Here is a 20,311-nt window from a genome sequence, read left to right on the forward strand (position 1 = left end):
TCTGTGTAGACTCTGTCCCTCAGGCTGCAGGATTGTAATTTTCTTGGTTCTGATGTCTGCCTCCTGGTGGGTGAAGTTTATATTGGTGCTTGTGCAGGCTTCCTGGTGGGAGGGACTGGTTGTGGGTGCCGTGTTAAATAATATTCACATTCCTCCTCTATGAAACAAGTCCTGTTGCTTCAGGCTTAAGTTTCTCTTGCTAGCAGCAGTAATAGTTGTGGTTGAAATTTCTATTGTAAGCTGTACTTTTAGTTTGTGGTGCCATGAAAGAGCTTTAGCTCATTCTGTTGGAATAACCACTGGTTGAGGGAGAAATGGCTTTATATAAAGACTATCTGCTCAGCCCAGAGCAAATTCTAAATTTGGTACCTTGTCAATTATACGTAAGCCAAACCGGAGGAGTCTGATTCCTATAGGAATTGTAAAAGCACTAATGTTCTATTCTCCTTCTGGAATTAGTCCTCTAGCATCCCCAGACTCCTATTCTTTCCCAGCTGTACCTTTTCTATCACTAAACACCCCAGGATCTCTCCCTTAAAACAAATTTAAAAAGCCTTTTTCTTCGTCTTAAGTCTGCTCTCTTAACTTCATCCGTTTCTCTATTTTATTAGCAAACCCTTCGAACATATGTTATCTACTTTTGCCTTTTCCACCCCTACCCAGACATCCCCTGGCTAACTAGCTTCTTCTAAAACTGCTTTCTTTATTATACCTTTGCAGGGTGGCATATACTGGACCAAGTTCTCGGATTTCATGAGCTTTAATTCTTACATCTGTCCAATAAAGTAGAATCATCACCATTTTACAACAGGAAAGCTGAGGTTTAGAGATGTTGGGTTGACCAAAAAGATCGTTTGGGTCTTTCTGTAAGGTATTACATATTAGCCACCCCAGTATTTGGTAGCTTGCCGAAGGTCACGTGGCTGCTTTGTGGCTGAGCTGGGACTTAGCCCCATGTTCCCTGACTCCAGAACCTGGGTACTTTCTACTTTGCTGCCTTAGGACACTGCTGGGGGCAACTTCTTGCCAAATCTAGTGGCAAGCTCTCAGACGCCTGAGTTTTTCTAGGTTTATTTGGAGGCCCCTCCAAATAGAAGCGGAGAAGGCAGTGGCACCCCACTCCAGTACTCTTGCCTGGAAAATCCCATGGAAGGAGAAGCCTGGCAAGCTGTAGTCCATGGGGTCACTGAGTCGGACACAACTGAGTGACTTCACTTTCACTTTTCACTTTCATGCACTGGAGAAGGAAATGGCAACCCACTCCAATATTCTTGCCTGGAGAATCTCAGGGACGGGGAAGCCTGGTGGGCTGCCGTCTATGGGGTCGCACAGAGTTGGACACGACTGAAGTGACTTAGCAGCAGCAGCAGCCAAATAGAAGGCCCCTCCCCAGATATAACTTCTGACTCTTAGCCTGCTTCTAGCTAGTTCTCTGACTCCATTTTTTTCCTTCTCTCGATTCTGTATTATGTTCCAGTTAGTCTTCAGAACTTGCTGCAGCTCCCCATTGCTTGGTGCAGAGGTTCTTACCTGGGGATGGGTACAGGGGAGGGAATATCTCAGAATCATCTGGAAAACTCATTGTTTTGTGGGGTGCTTCCTCCAGAAATTTTAAGTTGAAGCTACAGATATGTAGATATTTTTTAAAGCATTGGGCATGACTTCTGGTTGAGAACTAGGCTAACACCATCCGCTTTAGAACTTACTCTGGATCCATCTGTCAGTCTGTCTCTACTTCATCATCCATCATTTTATCCATTTGGGGTCCAGCATGGACCCCTAGCCCTAGCCCTATCCCATGACACTCCATTCTCATCCAGGCTGCCACAGTTGTGCCTCCTCTATGCTCCTCTCTATCCGGCTCATATCTGTCCTTTGAGACCAGCCCATTCATGGCTCCCCTCCACCTGGAAGCCTTTTTCCTCTCTTCTTTGAACCTGACTGACTTCTAGAGACCTTTGTAATCATCCTCAAACTAGCTTGTGTGAGGATGCCCTATCTCCCCAGTAAAAGCACAAGCAGGGTCTTATACTAGGAGAAACCACATAATTTGGGGTCAGACCGACCTGAGTTCTAATCTAAGTTTTGCCACTTACTAAGAATATGATGACCTTAGACATTCCTCCACTTTCGTCAACCTCATTTCCTTCATCTGCAAATGAGGCTAATAATACTTCCTCATAGAGTTGCTGTGAATACGCAAGGAAATATGGAAGGGACTGGTGCAATGGCTCAGACATAGCTGATGCCCAAGCATGGAGGCAGTGATCAGGTTTCAGATGTGTCAGGAGTTGTCTCAGGGTCAAACACAGTGCACGGTGGCTGCTGACCAAGTCCTTGTTTGGTTTTCTGGGCCTTTATGGTGACTAGATGTTCTTCACACTTCCAGTTCTAGTACAGTGTCTCTGTGTTCCATTGAGACATGGGAATTCTTTCCCCGTGTATACCCAGCTCAGCAAACGTGGTTGGGAAAGATTGGAAAAGATGGGCCTCTTGTAGTATATAAGGGAATAGAGAACAGTGATTTTTTAAAAATAGTAAAATCCTTTTTGAGGATTCATTTAAAGGAATAAACATAGCTGAGAGTCAAGACTGCACTGTTGGAAAATTGCCAACCACCAGTTACAGCTTCTCTTTGTGTCTCTCATTTTAAATTCCTAGAGAGAGTGTCTGGTTGGCTCAGCTAGTCCATGATGTGGCTTCTGTTTGAGTCCAATCAGCTGTGACTGGTCCAGTTGTCACCTGCCCACTCATCAAGTCTGGGTCTGGAAGTGGGTACAGATTCAATTTGGCTGATGTGTGGCTGATGTCATGGAGGCTCATGATTTGAGGACTGTGGCCTCAGAAACCTGATACCAGCAAAGAACACTTGTGTAAGAAGTGCCAGAAGAAGGGTGTAACACGGAATGAGTCATCTGAACTCCTACAGGGGTCTCTCTTGTACTCAGAGGGTGGATGGGGAAGGACTCATAACTGTGACCCTACCAGTCATGGGGAAGGGGCTGTCCTAGGTTGGTCCCCACCCCCACTTAGCCCTGCAACAAGGATTTGGGAGCAAATAATTTATTTGTGGGGCTTCTCTGGTGGCTCAGCTGTAAAGAATCTGCCTGCAGTACAGGAGCCACAGGAGACACGGATTTGATCCCTGGGTCAGGAAGATCCTCTGAAGGAGGGCATGGCAACCCACTCCAGTATTCTTGCTTGGAGACTCCCCATGAACAGAAGAGCCTGACGGACTACAGTTCGTAGGGTTGCAAAGAGACACACACAACTGAAGCGAATTAGCATGCATGTAATGTATTTGTGATGTGATCCCAGAAACACAGGGAGGAAGTAGGAGAGTGAGATGGAAAAAGAAAAAAGCAGTAAAGGCTGTGCTGATGAGCAGGTGGCTTCTAGGGACAACTAGGGTTCCATCTCTCTGAGGTCCTCGGAGAGAGAGAGACTGTCCCACTGAGCGGAGAGGGCACTGGGGTACTTCCCCTCATCGGCTGTTCTTCACTGATTGAGAGTTGTCCCCCGGGTGTTCACTACCTGACAGTTGGTGCCTGTGCAGGCTGAACACACTTCTGTAGTCAGAGTATGCTCTCAGAGAAGTAGAGTTGGTTGCTGGCATGTAAGGGAATTGGATGTGAGTGACCTCCTGATCAGGACATGGGGAGATGGGAGCAGTGCCAAGAGCATCTCTCAGGGGTCAAGATTGCTCAGTGGGGGCATTCTCAAATCCCAACTCTGCCCTTCCCTGGGAATCTTGGGGAGTTACCTAGTCTTCCTGAGCCTCAGTTGCCCCACTTGTGAAATGGGGACATTAACTCCCACCTCATAGGGAGATTGTGAGATGTAAGATGATAATATATGAAAACATTTAGAACAACGTCTTGTTCTACTCAGTTCTCAGTGGTGCTTATCAGCAGCACCATTGTTATTGCAGAAGAAGAAAAGAGAAATAGTTCTTTTTTCTGCTGGACTCTGATATGTATCAGGAGAAAACAGTATTGCTCATTAAATTCATTGATTTAATTAGATGGAAGCTGAAGAGGCTGCTGCTAAAACGTCATCAGAAGTGAACCTAGCACACTTACCTCCCAGCTACCACAACGAGACCAACACAGAAACCAAGGTGGGAAATAATACCATCCATGTCCACCGAGAAATTCACAAGGTAAGTTGTGGCAGCACTTCCTCCTTTCTTCAGTGCCCAGTCCCATCAGAGGATTAAGGTGTGGCCTGTACTCTCTTAAAGAGAGTCTGGTGTGCAGATGTTCGGGTCATTGTTAGAGGCTATAGAGTTGACCTCTGATCACATCGCAAGGCCTACACACAAGGCCATGAAGATTCTCACAAAAGAGCCTTGCTTTTGTTCAAGTGTCCAGGTAATGACTGAGCTGACACAATAGTGTTTCTGTACCATAGCGGATTAAAGGGTCAATTCTCATGGACCATTGCCTTGACTATAAAGTAGCCTTTGTGTGGCTCTAGTCCCACTGCATACTCACAGCCCCAGTTCCAGAGCACACCCCCCACATAAATGAATGAGCCACCTGCCAAACAGAATCCTTTAGCATTGCTCATCTGAAGACTGGAGAATTCCGGTCTTTGTCTCCAAAAGTGATTATTGTATTCCTGTCAAAACCAATATTCAGTCATCCTTTCTGACAATAATTAGCCAGTAGGTTTGGCTGCTTCTTAAATTTGCTTCTTGTAAATATCAGAATACCCAAGTATGTGTCCTGCCAGTAACGAGTATGATTTTCAACTTTGTGACCTGCACTAACCATGTTTATGAAATAGGGAAAATCAGCATCTATAATATCTTACGGTGTCTTGGGGGCCAAATGACTTAAAGTGTGTGAGAGTTGTTGTAAACTGTAAAGCACTATGCAGCAGCAAATTGTTCTTACTGTTAATATTACTGTTGTTCTTATGGTGAAGTTATGGCATCTGCATGGTATAGTAGTTCTTGAGTGGGTTCCATGGAACTCCTGTCGTGCATGATGCTTTATAAAAGAAGAGCTCAGTGGTGAAACACGTTTGGAAAACATTGTACGTGCTTCTCTTCCTAGGGATACAAAAATGCACCTTTAGTGTATTAAAACCTCAGAGAAGTCCCTGGATCTTTACATACAGGACTGTATAATTTTACAAATATATAGCATTGATTAATCTTGTGAAAATCTGGTATAAAAGGAAGAAGACATCATTTCTTTGCTGGAGAGAGGAATTATTTACATAAAAAATTTTAAAGTATGTTGGTGAAGACATGATCCTTATCCCCTAGAACTGGAGTTAGAACTGGAATTTGATCCACTGTTGCACATTAGGCTAAGAGTTTCCACTTTGTTTTGGCTGCAGACGCCTGTGATATTAGAGCTGGCAGGAACTTTAAAGATGACCTAGAAATGAGAAAACTGTGAATCAGAGAACAGAAATGATTTGTTCCAGATTACATACTAGACGGTCGTTGATGTCTGAGCAAGGGATCAAAGAACACCGATCCCCTAGCTCCTGAGGGTCTCTCTGTTCTTTTATCACCAAAATGAGGGTGAGATGTGGCCTTGGATGGGGTGAGAGTGGCCTGAGTTTCAATCAGGCTTCCAGTCAGGCTTCTAAGGCTCAGCTTTGAGGTGCCCACTCCTGGTTATAGAAGCCAAGCAGACAATAGCTAAAGGAATACAGGGCCAGGCCTCCTGTCAGCATGCTTAAGCACTTCCTTTTTTTTTTTTCTTTCTAACTTTTTATTTGTACTGGAGGATAGCCAGTTAACAATGTTCTGATGGTTTTAGGTGGACAGCAGAGGGACTCATGTATACACATGTATCCATTCCCCCCCAAGTTCCCCTCCCATCAAGGCTGCTGCATAATTAAGCACTTTCTTGAGGAAACAAAACAGTTCCCCAGAATCAGGAAGGGGCTGCTCTAGCTAAAACCTGCTTCCTTCACTACCCAGACCTGTAGTTGTTGAAAAGAAAGTTGACTTGGAGCTTCAAATGAATAAGCCCCAAGAATGATAAAAATAGCTAGTGTTAAGTATTTGCGAGGTGACAGGCTGTGTGCTGCGTGCTTTACACAGACTTCCTCGGTCCTCCCCTTGGCAGCCTCATGCTGTAGACTCTGCTCTGTCTCTTAATCACTCTCTGATGCTGCTGGTGGAGCTCACAGACATAGGGAGGAGTGGGCATTCTTTGCCAGATGCTCCTGCTTCAGAAAATAGAAAACAACAAAACAAAAAACGAACAACTTGTGGGATTTGTCCAGAATCCCTTCTATTTCGCACTCACTGTTCCTGTTCTCCTGTAGATCACAAACAACCGGACTGGACAGATGGTCTTTTCAGAGACAGTCATCACGTCGATGGGAGATGAAGAAGGCAAAAGGAGCCACGTGAGTTCTCGTCTTCCTTGCACTCACATCCCGATGCACACATTCCCTTGCTAAGCCTGCCAAAGGTGACCCAGACTTCAGACCGTGGGCAGAAAGGAGGGAGCTCCCGTGTGCCTCTCCTGCTTTGTATCTGCCTAGATTCCCCAATTCCTGCGTTTCTGGCCAGACAGATACAGTCCAGTAACAGGCTCTGCTTCCGTGCACTTTGCATCAGAAATGGCAGGACATGGCAAATTCAGTTGTCATTTAAACGGCTGCTCTCAGCCTTGAAAGGGGAACACTGAAGTATTGGGTGTATTGGTTGGGGGTTTCTGGTAACAAGACCTGGTGCCTCTAACCTGAAAATCCCCTAAAGCCGCTGGCCAGACCCACACCCTTTCTGTTCCCAGGCCTGGTCTGGCAGTTTGAGAGCAAGATAACGTCAAGTGAAACCCAGTGGCCCAAGAGAAAGGTGTCCTTCTGCTCCAGGCTTCACGCTTGGGCCCCTTATGCTTGCACTTGCTACTTAGTAGCCTGTTGCTTAGTCCAGAGGTGGGCTGCTCTTTAGAGAATTATAGATTCTGAATGCCGAGAGGGGCGTCATTTCACAGAAGGAAGGCCTGGCACAGGTTGGAGGGTGACCGAGGATGTCACTGGTCTCCAGACTTCCAGACCAGAGGTGACTCCACTGCACCTTATCTTCACAAAGAGGTGGCTGGTTTAGAGGCCTGGTGAGGAGCAGACAGGGTGGCTGCCATGTGATACAGTCCGTTGTATGAAGTGCCTCCTCTATGGGGCTGGAGATGGCCAGCCTCTCTGTGCCCAGGAGCCTTATGCAAACTTCCCGCCACATGTTCCTCCCTCTGGGAATGCATCCCCAGCCTTCCGAGGGGATTAGGGATATACCCTTTGTGGCCTTATCATAAGAGAAACAGTGTACCCATAACCACTAGGGAGGTGGTGTTACTGTGGTTGGTAGTCAATAGGTTCTTTTTTTTTTTAATTTATTTACTTATTTTTACTGAAGTATAGTTGATTTTCAATATTGTGTTAGTTTCTGGTATATAGCTAAGTGATTCAGTTATACACACATATATATGTATTCTTTTTCATATTATCTTCCATTAAGGGGTATTATAGGATATTGAATATAGTTCCTTGTATTATACAGTAGGACCTTGTCGTTTGTCTTTTTATATAATAGTTTGTATCTGCTGACCCAAGACTCCTAATTTATCCCTCCCCACCCCCTTTCTCCTTTCTATGACTGTGAATCACTTTCTGTTTTATAAATAAGTTCATTTGTATCATATTTTAGATTCCACATATAAGTGGTAGCATACAGTATTTGTCTTTCTCTTCCTGACTTCCCTTAGTATGAGAATCTCTAGTTGCCTCCATGTTACTGCAAATGGCATTATTTTGTTCTTGTTTTTGGCTGAGGGTGGTATCTTGTAACTTTGATTTGCATTTCTCGAAGAATTAGTGATGTTGAACATGTGCCTCTTGGCCATCTGTATATCTTCTTTGGAGAAATGTCTAGTTAGGTCTTCTGCCATTTTTTGATTGAGTTATTTTTTATTATTATGTGAACTTTTTGTTAATTTTAAAAAGTAAGCTTTTGTTGATCACATCATTTGCAAATATTTTCTTCTAGTCCGTAGGTTGTCTTTTCATTTTATTTATGGTTTCCTGTACTTTGGGCACCTCATGCGAAGCGTTGACTCATTGGAAAAGACCCTAATGCTGGGTAGGATTGGGGGCGGGAGGAGAAGAGGACGACGGAGGATGAGATGGTTGGATGGCATCACCAACTCGATGAACACGGGTTTGGGTAGACTCCGGGAGTTGGTGATGGACAGGGAGGCCTGGCGTGCTGCGGTTCATGGGGTCGCAGAGAGTCGGACACGACTGAGCGACTGAACTGAACTGAACTGAACTTGCTGTGCAAAAGCTTGTAAGTTTAAATCCCATTTATTCATTTTTGCTTTTATTTCTATTACCTTGGGAGACTGAGCTAAGAAAACATTGGTACAGTTTATGTCAGAGACTGTTTTGCCTATATTCATTTGTAGAAATTTAATGGTCATGTCTTATATCTAAGTCTTTAAGCCATCTTGAGTTTATTTTTATGTATGGTGTGAGAGTGTGCTCTGACTTCACTGATTTACATGCAATTGTCCAGCTGCCCAACACCACTTGCTGAAGAGACTGTCTTTCCCCTATTGTTCCCCATTGTATAGTCTTGTCTCCTTTGTTGAAGATTAATTTCAGTAGGTATGCTTTCATTATATTGAGATATGTTCCTTCTATACCACTTTGGTAAGAGTTTTTTATTATGAATGGATGTTGAATTTTATCAAATACTTTTTTGCATCTGTTGAGATGATCATGAGGTTTTTGTCTTTTCTTTTGTTGATATGGTATATCACATAGATTGATTTGTGATGTTGAGCCATCCTTATGACTCTAGGATGAATCCAACTTGATCATGATATAAGATCTTTATATGTGTTTTTGGATTTGGTCTGGTAATATTTTGTTGAGAAGTTTTGCATCATATTCATCAAAGATATTGGCCTGTAATTTTCTTTTTTGGTATTGTCTTTGTCTGATTTTGGTATCAGGGTGTTGGTAGCTTCATAAAATGACTTTAGGGCTGTTCTCTTCTCTTCAGTCTTTTGAAAGAGTTTGAGAAGGATCGGTGTAAGTTCTCTGTATGCTTGATAGAATTCCCCAGTGAAGCCATCTGGTCCTGCACTTCTGTTTGCAGGAAGGTAGTTTTTGGTGTTTTTTTTTTTTTTAATACAGATTCTATTTCACTTCTAGTGCTCAGTCTGCTCAAATTATCTATTTCTTTTCAATTCTGTTCTGTTGGCTATATGTTTCTCGAAACTTGTCTATTTCTTCTAAGTTGTCCAATTTGTTGGCATATAATTGTTCATAGTATTCTCTTATGGTCTTTGTATTTCTGCAATATCAATTGTGATTTCTCATCTTTCACTTCTTATTTTGTTTATTTGGGTTCTTTCTCTTTTCATCTTGGCAGGTCTGGCCAGAGTTGTGTTGATTTTGTTTACCCTTTCAAAGAACTAGCTCTTGGTTTTATTGATTTTTTTTCTATTTTTTAAAAATTTCTCTTTGATTTCCTCTCTATAGTCTTTATTATTTTCTTCCTTCTGCTGACTTGATGGGTTCTTTTTGCTTGTTTTTGACACGGTGCTCAGACATTTACTGCAGGCAGGGGGAGTCCAGTCAGCTTTGTATGATAGTACTGACCCCCCATTCAAGGGACCTGGGAGCTGATGGCAGGGCAAGCCATGTGGTGAAATGAAGAGAGACCTAGTGTCACAGGCTGGAAGCATGAGTTTGTCACTTAATAACTAGGTCACCTCACTTCCCCCCATCTTTTAATGAGGCAGTGATTTTCACCATCTCTCCCAACTCTGAAAGTACAAAAGCCTGTGAAGCAAAGATAGGATTAACTAAGGTCAGGAGAGAGGAGAGGCCAGCTTTTGAATGTGGGAGAAGAGAGAGAAAGAAAATAGAAAAAAAAACAGACAAAGGGATGGTACCAAGAGGGAAAAGCTTTAGAGTATTCCAGATTTAAGTCTCTGTGAGAGAACAGGGGAAACACAACTCTCAGGGATGTGGGTTACAAAAAAAGCTTTTGTGTTCAAGAGAAAAAGGTGTATGATTGTATGATTGCATAGTTTTGTTCTGGGAAGCCTCCCAGAGCCCAGAGGGCAGCAGCACTGCTGTGAGCATCTTTGTAGCTGCTGGAGGCCCTGATGCACATCCCAAGCTCCCTGCTCTGCCTTCCAAGTAAGGCAGTTGTGTCAGGCTTGGAGCATTATGGCAGGGGGAACCAAGCTCTGAGAATGGCAGGTTAGTGAGAGACAAGATCTCAAAGATGCCAAGAGTGTACATGAGTCAGGGAGCAGCTGCCTGCACTTGTGTGCTGCAGCCTCCAGGTTTGTGCCAGTTTTCCAGAGTCTGCACAGCCTGTGTGTCCCTGCTCTGGGCTCAGCTAGGGGGGCCCAGAATTCCCAGGGCTGCTTTTGCAGGTGCACATGTTGATTGTGAGATGGTGGACCTGCAGGTGCTCCCCTGTGCGGTGCATAACTTGAACCCCTGTGTATGATGGTCCTGAGAATTCAGGAGGGTGACAGGAGGAGACACATCCAAGAAACCCAGAAGGTGGAGACTCACTGAGTTTTTCCAGATTCCTGCACAGGCCTTGGGATCTTAACTCAGCAAGTTTTTCTATGATAATAAACTCCAATTTGTTTGACTAGGAGAGTGACCCGGGGCATCTGATGCTTGACTGACTGGTGCCTGCTGAATTGCATGGGGTCTTGAGAGAACAGACTAGAGACTTTACAAGACGCCTGTGAAAGGGAGGTCACGTGGCAAGAACATGGAGAAGGCAATGGCAACCCACTCCAGTACTCTTGCCTGGAGAATCCCAGGGGCGGGGGAGCCTGGCGGGCTGCCGTTTATGGGGTCACACAGAGTCGGACACGATGGAAGCGACTTAGCAGCAGTAGCAGCAGTGGCAAGAACAATGGTGTGTTACCGCAGAGCCTTGCTTGCTGTGAAGTGTCTTGCCAAGAGTCAGAAACAAGGTCTGGTTTCAGATGTCCACGGAATTCTTGCATTCGAATCCTCTTTGTGTCTGAGTGCGAAGCCATAAAGACTAGATTGCCTTCAGAGTCATGCGAACGGCCAAACATCGTCACCACTGTCCCATTCCATAGCTTGGCAATTTAATGGTTTTTACGGTTGACTCTGGAAAACGCGTTATGTGCCGATGAAGCACTGTCTGGGATGGAAGAGGGAGGCTTGCCTCTCAAAAGGACAAAAAATCATAAGTTGTTCAAACCTTAAACTACTATAAATAGGGGCTGAATTCTCAGGATTTAAAACTCCCAGATGAATGCAATTAAACATAACCACCAAACACCCCATATTTTCCTTTCTTCAGATGCTGGGATGTGTATTCATACATATGGTAACCCGAGCAGGCCCATGGAAAGTCACAGACAGTAACACTATATGCCCGTCTAGAAAACCTAGCATAGTACATGCAAGGCATTGGTCTGTTTTTGCTTTCACACTCAAAAGGGGAAAAGGACATGGCAGCTTGTTATTTCACCTGAGTGCACAGGTGACTGTGATATGATCTGATGTCTTTCTGTGAAGCTTTTGTGTGGAGCCCTCCGCCTGTCTCCCTTGATGGGCCACTGGGTGGGCTGACCACGGCTGTGCTACTTTCATGCAATGGGTTAGGAGGGAAGTGGCATGTTGGAAGCCAGAGAGCAGATAAGCCATTATGCACACATACAAGGCTTTTGTTTATAACCGTGTCCTCAAATACGAAGCATCTGGCCCAATTACCCAAGGCACCATTTTGAAGGGACGTGTACTCTCATTAAAATATAGCTCAGAACTACAGAGCTCAGCAGATTGTGCATCTGTTGTCTTTTCCGTTTTCACATTAGAGTATGATATAAAATATCATACATAATACAGTATTTTCTCCAGCTAAACATACCTTATTTGAACCCACTGTTTCAATCACATACAACCAGCTCCAAGATATTTCTTGAAACCTCTGAGGGCCTAGGTAGACAAATTTCACTACCAGATTTGTCCAGATAGTAATGATTTGCGTAATCCCATGATTTCCTTGTCCAAGAGAACGATCAGGATAGACAGCAGACTGTGGAAAATGGCGATGGACTTCTCCACCAGTGTGAACTCAAGTGTCGTCTTCTCTGCTGTGAAGATGCTTTGTTTGTTATTTGTGTTCAAGTCTGGGGGAAGACAGATGGTCAGTGTGGCTGGACTTCAAGATTTGTTTGTTTCCCTTTGAATAGTAAACAGCCTGTTAGTTCAAAGCCCAGAGGGTCTCAGCAGGAGTGTGGGCAGAGAAAGCCCGTTGAATGGCCTCTTTCCCCAGGAGGCCTTGGGTTCTTCCTTGCCCCCAGCTCATTCATTTATCACAGACTAACTGCAGGCGAGGTGTTGGCTTTGTCTGGTCCCTCTGCCATGATTTCTGAGGCTGAAGTTGCCTTTATAGATTTTATGGAATTACAGAAGGTACCATGCCGACCAGTCATTGGGGTTTATTTTAACAGAAATGCATTAGCGGAATGCACAGGTTCCTTTCAGTAGTCCCCAACCTTTTTGACACTAGGGACCTGTTTCATGGAAGACAATGTTTTCCTCGGTCCAGGGTGGGGGAGGATGGTTTTGGAATGATTAAATGCATTGCATTTATTGTGCACTTTATTTCTATTATTATGACATCAGTGTCACCTCAGATCTTCAGGCATTAAATCCCAGAGGTTAGGGATCCCTGCCTTGGAGAACTTTGGTCAATACTCAGAAGTTCAGGAGAGTTCTTTTGGGTGTATGTTGGGGGGCTGGGTGCATTGCCAAGTCCCGGGAGATGTTGCCCTTCTCTGTCTGTCAGTCTGGGGGCAGAGTGAAGTCTGAACAAGGTGTGAAGCTCACCTAGGTTCAAACCTATCCTAACCCTCACACGCTCTGTCCTCTGTGGTTCTGTTTCTTTCTTGATCCAGTGAAGCTAACCATCCTCGGTTCACAACACTGGGTGAGAGTCTTTAAGGAGAGGTTTATAAAGCTCTTTGTGTGAGGCTCATTATTACCGAAAAGTAATTAACACTGGGTTCTAACTGGCTTCTCCCCTGGGTCCCAGGAACCTACTGCAAAAGTGGAATTCCCCTGGAAGCTGAGGATGTGTTTCAGGACTCCATGGGCCTCTTCCCACTGATGTTTGTGGCCTGGGGCTAAGTTCTCTAGAGCCCTGCCTCACTCTCTGAGTCATGCATTTTGCTAGAAGCTTGTGCTCCCTGCTTTGAGCCTGACTCACCCTGCACTTCTTGTTCTCATGAGTCATAAATGACTGGTTTGGGTATTGGAGATACAAACAGAAGGAAAGATGGACCTAATGAATGAGAAGAAGCATAAGTGATGTTCAGGTGCTAACAAGTTCCCGGATGGGGCCAGGTTGGCAGGATGCATCTTGGTTTCTATAGAAAACAACATGCTTGTGGTTCTAAGAGTGATGGCGTAGTCTCTTGTGAATGTGCAGTTCCAGAGTCCCGTAACCAGACACTTGAGTCCTTTTGTGTGTCTAGGTTTCTAATTTGCATTGACTTAGTGATTTCTGGCCAAGCATAAGGCCCTTATGCCTTCATCTAGTAGGAAAAAATTAGAGGGAAAATTGAAGAGCTCTGAATCATTCTGAAAAGTGGATAAGCAGTCCCCAAATAAATAAAGTTGATCCAAGTGAGCAATGTGTAAGGAGTTGCCATTTCTTTTTGAGCTATAACCTGGCTATATTAAATTGTGCTCTCCTCAACCTAAATATCCTTCAAGAAGGAATTTGTGATTCCACATGCAAAAATCAAAATAATGTGAAGTTGATAAACCAGTTTCACATTGGTTTCATATATGTTGGTATAAAAGGATGTCTTCAATGAAATATTAAGTGAAGAAAAAGCGATTGTAAAGCAATATGTTGCTTTACATATATGATTGTATATTTAAGATATACTTGATATACATGCATGCACTCTCAGTGGCTAAGTCATGTCTGACTCTTTGCGACCCCCTGGACTGTAGCCCGCAGGCTCCTCTGTCCATGGAAATGATTTCCCAGGCAGGAATACTGGAGGGGGTTGCCATTTCCTTCTCCAGGGGATCTTCCTGACCAGGGATTGAACCCACATCTCCTTCATTGGCAGGTGGATTCTTTACCTCTGAGCCACCAGAGGAGCTCATATTTTATACATACAGTTTATCTCATTTTTTAGAAAAAAAAGTATACATTAAAACACTTGGCAAAATGTACACAAAATCATTACTAGTAGTTACCTCTGGGAGAAATTAACTTTGCAGAGACTTTTCCTCTATAGAATTCTGTATGTTTTGAATGTTTTAAAAAGAGTTTGTGAACTAGTTACAATTTTGCTGTAGACATCTATCAATATTTTTGAACAATATTGCAAGTTTTTCTTTGTGTAAATCCTAGAAATTAAATTGCTGTGTCAAAGTGTGTACAGTGTAAGATTTTGAGAGGTGTTACCAGATTTTCCTCCAGACGGTTGTATTGTTTTTGCTCTCAGCAGCAATTTCTGAAATAACTTCACCAGTTCTCCCGCACCTGCAGTGGGTGTTATCGTGGGTGACCACCTGTGTCTTCTCTTTGTTTCCATTTCTTTGATTATTAGTAAGGTCAAGGGGAATCGCTACTTGAGAATTGTAAGTTGTAGGCAACATAGAGTCCTCTGCAAATTTATCTCATCCCTTCTCTTTCTCAGGAAGAAGGGTCAGCTTTGCATGGCAGGCTGCTTCTAAGACCAGACACCATCTGGCCCAGTGTGGGATAGATTAGGAAGGTGTGACGTTCTAGCGGGGACTATCTGCGTGTTCCATGTCCATGGGCATGGCTGCCGGGCTGTGAGGCACACCAGGGAGTAGGTGGTGATGATGTGCAGCCTACCGCCGCCACCCCCGTAAACACAAAAAGACAGGCACTCCCTCCTTTCTTCTCTGGCCAGTTCCACAAACACCCCAAACCAAAGCTTAGGTGCCCTCTGAGAGGAGGAGCACTTCAGGGGGTTGGGTAAGACTTGGGCCCAGGAAGAGCCAGCGCAGAGTACAGCTCCACTGCTGTTAGCTGTGTGACTGGTGAGACCCCTTAACTGCTGCAAACCTTAGTTTCCCCATATGTAAAGTGAGTTCATCAAAGTACCTTGTGTATAGTGCTTCATGAGGATAAAATAAAACAGTCCAGATAACAAAACCATACAGCACCTAGAATGTGCAAAAAAGCAGTCAGTAAATGTCAATTCTTTGTGTTTATCATTATTTGATCACCTCCAAACAGTAGCTGTCAGAATTCTGAGTATTAGTTATTCACCTCATCCATTTATTTGCACGTTCACTGAGCACTTCATGTGTGTCTGGCAAATAAATGTAAAAGATGATCCCTGACAGCAGAGAGGACCCAGGAGAGCAGTGGAGCAAAGAAGTAAATGGGTCATTACAACATGGATTCATATGTATTTCCTAAGGCAGAGGTGGACAGAGCATGGTGGGAGCATTGTGTATGTCAGATGAGGTAGATTTTGTTAGGAAACAATCCTTCCTGGTCTCTGGAGTTTCTGCACGTTTTATGAGCAGAAGTACTAGTTGCCTTTTGGTTTCAGACTATCTTTTCAAGGATGTTTGTACAGCAAGTGGTCTCCTTCCCGGCAGAGGGCAGGTTTGCTTGCAGTCCATTACGTAAGATTTGGTGCTCTAAGTTTGACATTTCTCAGCTGTGATGCACACCTACTACACACACTACATCCACCTGGGCCCCTCTATGTTGCCTCCTGGGACTAGGGGCCAAGGGGGAACTGTCACAGACATGAAGCTCATGCTGTTTCTGGGCTGTCAGCAGTAAAGTCCTTTGTCCCTCACCCAGGAATCTCATGTCTCTGCCAGTAGCCATGGTGACCGGCTCACCTACCACCTTGTAAATAAAGTCTCAGCCACTTTACACATCTTGGCAGGCTTCCTGAAAGAGGTGGCAGTTCAGCTGTATTTTGAATGGTGTCTAGGAGTTTTCAGTTGTGGGGAGGAAGGACATTTTTTGCAGAAGCATTCTTTGTTCACGATCAGGGAAGCATGCGGAAACAGAACATGTCTGAGGCACAATGCATAGTTTAGAATGCCAGAGCTGGAGGTGTACTTGCGGGAGCCACAGATGAGGCTGCAGGGAGGCAGGAATTAGATCAGAAAGGGCTTCGAGAGCCCAGCCAAGGAGTTGGAAATTCACGCTGTTAGGAACATACCGGGCGTCTGTATAGGGTATGGAGGTTCTGCGCGATCCCCAGACGAAAGCAAGACGATCCCCAGACGATCCCCAGACGATCCCCGGAAGCAAGCCATGGTTTGGGTGGCATAGGCGTTGGTGGGGACAGGATTTTGCTTAATCCTGCTGAAACTCGAGGGCCAGTCATCTATGCCCTGCAAAAAGTCTGGCTTCAGGGCTTGGAATCTGGAAACTTTTACTTAGAAATAGAATACACTGCTTTTGCTTTGTGCCAGTAGGCACGCCAAATAAATGACAGTGATTGAACTTGAAATCTCATTAGGCTGACGGCTGCAGAACAAGATGATTTCTGTGGCTTCTGAGTAGCCTGGGCATGTCAGGGGTGGAAGAGGTCCTTGGGCAGGTAGCTGACTGGCCCTGGCTCTTAGGGCCTGGAGATCCTTCCAGACCAGCCTGGGGCCTTCTCAGTCTGACTGTAAGATCTGTGGCTCTACCCTTTCTTGATCTTTGGCATAGTTCTGAAAAACTCACAGAGCTTGTGAGTCCATTTTGTTTTATTTTTAAAATAACATCAAAGACCACATTGCCTCATACGGTCAGTGTGACTCAGAAAGTGACCAGATTAACCATCCCCTCTCCAAAGCCACCTATTTCTCTTTTCCCAGGTAAATCCTGGTAACAATTCAGATCAACCGGTCAGTGCTATGATGTGATTGAGTGCTCAGTGACTCAATCAAAATGACAGTAATGGATGATGATGAACATAAGACCTGCTGCTTATGGGACTCTTGCTTAAGATCTCTTGCTTGAGATCTGACCAGCTTCCCTTCGCATAATCCTCATGACAACTTGCAGGGCACATACCTCTTGACCCCATTGAATAGATGAAGTAACTGAGGCTCAGCAAAGATAAATAGCAGAGCTAAGTAGAGAGCCAGTACTAAGAGGGAAAAAAAAACCTACTTAATTGCCAAACCTCTAAACCCATGTTCTTAATAAAATATTTTTTTAATTGTGGTAAAATATATATAGGGGCTTCCCAGATGGTGCAGTGATTAAGAACCAACCTGCCACTGCAGGAGATACAAGAGATGTGGGTTTGATCCCTGGGTCAGAAAGATCCCTGCGAGCAGGAAATGGCAACCTACTCCAGTATGCTTGCCTGAGAAACCCTACGGACAGAGGAGCCTGGCAGGCTACGATCTATGGGGTTGCAAAGAGTCAGATGCGACTGAGCACACATGCACACAGAATATATATAACATAAGATCTACCATCCCAACCATTTTTAAGCATAGTTCAGCAATAAGACGGAGAAGGCAATGGCAACCCACTCCAGTATTCTTGCCTGGAGAATCTCATGGATGGAGGAGCCTGGTAGGCTGTAGTCCATGGGGTCTCTAAGAGTCAGACACGACTGAGAAACTTCACTTTCACTTTTCACTTTCACGCATTGGAGAAGGAAATGGCAACCCACTCCAGTGTTCTTGCCTGGAGAATCCCAGGGATAGGTGGGCTGCCATCTATGGGGTCGCACAGAATCGGACATGACTGAAGTGACTTAGCAACAGCAGCAGCAGTAATAAGAACATGTACATTGCCATGCAGCCTATCTCCAGAACTCATTTCATCTTGCAGAACTAAAACACTGTGCCCAATAAACAATAACTCTGCTTTCTCCCTCCCCCTGGCAACTACTCTTCTATTTTCTGTCTCTATGAATCTGACTATTCTAGATACTTCATATGAATGAAATCATTCTCTATTTGTCCTCTTGTGATTGGCTTATTTCACCTAACATTATGTCCTCAAGGTTCATTCATATTGTAGCATGTGTCAGAATTTCCTTCCTTTTTAAGGCCGAACAGTATTTCACTGTGTGTGTATTTTCATTTATCTGTCAGTGGACACTTGAGTTTCTTCTATTTCTTGGCTGTTGTGAATCATGTGATGAGTGTGGGTATACAAATTTCTCTCTGAGTCCCTGATTTCAATTCTTTTGTGTGTCTCCCCAGAGTGGAATTGCTGGATAACATTATAATTCTATTTTTAGTTTTTTGAGGCACTGTCATACTATTTTCCATAGCAGCTACGCCAGTGTACATTGCCACCAGTGGAGCCTGAGATAGGATGTTGTGTTACCTCTTGGTTTCCATGACTGTAGACACTAGAGAACTCATGGGCCCAGCGTAAGCTGAAGGGCTTACAGAAACCCCTGGGCTCTGTTGTCCTAGGTCAAGACAGTGCTTTCCCAACACTGGTCCCACTAGCAGCCTCTGCAGTATGGCAGCCATAGTCTCAGCGGTGTCTTTGAGGTGTAACTGATACCACTAAGCAAAGATATAACTAAGCACTAACTCACAGCCCCAGCCTGTCACCTACATGCTGAAAACCATTTCCACCTCCGTTCACTCACCAGCTAGGTGTAGCAGGCCCAGGCTGCCTCCTTGGAGATTCATCTCCAGGATCCAAAGATGTGGTTTTCCTGATGGTTAGGAATCTACGCCCCGTCCACACCCTCTTTTGTGAGATCCCCCAGCATGTCTCCTACAAGAATCCCAGAGGCTTTGGGGAACTCCCGCTTTCCTGTCAGGGCACTGCAGACTCCTGGGAGCTCAGGTAGGGGCTCAGGCCTCCATGGAGAGGGTTTTGTGGTGGTGCACAGTTTTTTAAAACTCCCACTGGTGGTTAGGAGGGCTTTCTGGGAGGAGGGCCAGAGGACAGGGCATCTGGAATCAGAGGCAGAGCCTGTGGAAGGGAACTGACTCGGGATGCAGGTTTAGGATGCAGAGGTAGGTATTTAATGCTCTCAGGGAATTCACAGTCATGCCCCAAACCTGATGAGCTAAGCTGGTCTCCCAAATCAGGCATGAATATCTTCTCTTGGTCCCATCCCCAGCAGACTGTAGGAAAAATGATGGATGAGGATTGAGTCATCTAGATGTTTGCCCAGATCTCATCGCTCTGTCTAGACACACTGTCAGTTTCATTTGTCACCTCCATCTCCTGGAAGAGAAAGAATAAACAAGACATTTGGGTATGTTTTATGGGAGCACAGAACAGTGGCATTTGGAGTCTGAAGTGTCATGGGTTGGAATCTCTGCTTATTGGGTAATCTCCCCCACTGCTCTGAGCACTGGTTCCTGCTCCCTGAAAGGAGGAGTTAGTGACTTCCCCAAGGGTGTTTAGAAGGAGAGATAAGGCATGGAAAGAATCTGGCACTCAATAGAAGCCCAATAATGCAAAGTCAAGTGGGCCTTAGGAAGCATCACTATGAACAAAGCTAGTGGAGGTGATGGAATTCCTGCTGAGCTATTTCAAATCCTAAAAGATGATGCTGTGAAAGTGCTGCATTCAATATGCCAGAAAATTTGGAAAACTCAGCAGTGGCCACTGGACTAGAAATGGTCAGTTTTCATTCCAATCCCAAAGAAAGGCAATGCTAAAGAATGTTCAAACTACTGCACGATTGCACTCATCTCACACGCTAGCAAAGTAATGCTCAAAATTCTTCAAGCCAGGCTTCAACAGTGTGTGAACCATGAACTTCCAGATGTTTAAGCTGGATTTAGAAAAGGTAGAGGAACCAGAGATCAAATTGCCAGCATCTGTTGGATCATTGAAAAAGCAAGAGAGTTCCAGAAAAACATCTACTTCTGCTTTATTGTACACCAAAGCCTTTGACTGTGTGGATCACAATAAACTGTGGAAAATTCTGAAAGAGACGGGAATACCAGACCACCTGACCTGCCTCCTGAGAAATCTGTATGCAGGTCAAGAAGCAACAGTTAGAATTGGACATGGAACAACAGACTGGTTCCAAATCGGGAAAGGAGTACGTCAAGGCTATATATTGTCACCCTGCTTATTTAACTTATATGCAGAGTACATCATGCAAAATTCCAGCACAAGCTGGAATCAAGATTGCCGGGAGAAATATCAATAACCTCAGATATGCAGATGACACCACCCTTATGGCAGAAAGTGAAGAAGAACTAAAGAGCCTCTTGATGAAAGTGAGAGAGGAGAGTGAAAAAGTTGGCTTAAAACTCAACATTCAGAAAACTAAGATCATGGCATCTGGTCCCATCACTT

The 20,311-nt window shown here is 44.5% G+C and overlaps 1 protein-coding gene across 5 annotated transcripts in view; it reads left to right on the plus strand.

Annotated features, from left to right (window-relative positions):
• The window catches only part of DKK3 (dickkopf Wnt signaling pathway inhibitor 3), a 51,493-nt gene that overhangs the window by 4,188 nt on the left and 26,994 nt on the right, over positions 1-20,311 (plus strand). For all 5 annotated transcript variants that reach the window (XM_081545248.1, XM_081545244.1, XM_081545246.1 and 2 more), the window contains exons 3-4: positions 4,025-4,162; positions 6,298-6,381. In XM_081545248.1, coding sequence (XP_081401374.1) covers positions 4,025-4,162; positions 6,298-6,381 — 222 coding nt within the window. The remainder of the gene's footprint in view (positions 1-4,024; positions 4,163-6,297; positions 6,382-20,311) is intronic.

The sequence above is a fragment of the Giraffa tippelskirchi genome, chromosome 11 (assembly GCF_054371585.1).
Source record: "Giraffa tippelskirchi isolate mGirTip1 chromosome 11, T2T-mGirTip1v1.2.pri, whole genome shotgun sequence".
NCBI classification, from domain to species: Eukaryota; Metazoa; Chordata; class Mammalia; order Artiodactyla; family Giraffidae; genus Giraffa; species Giraffa tippelskirchi.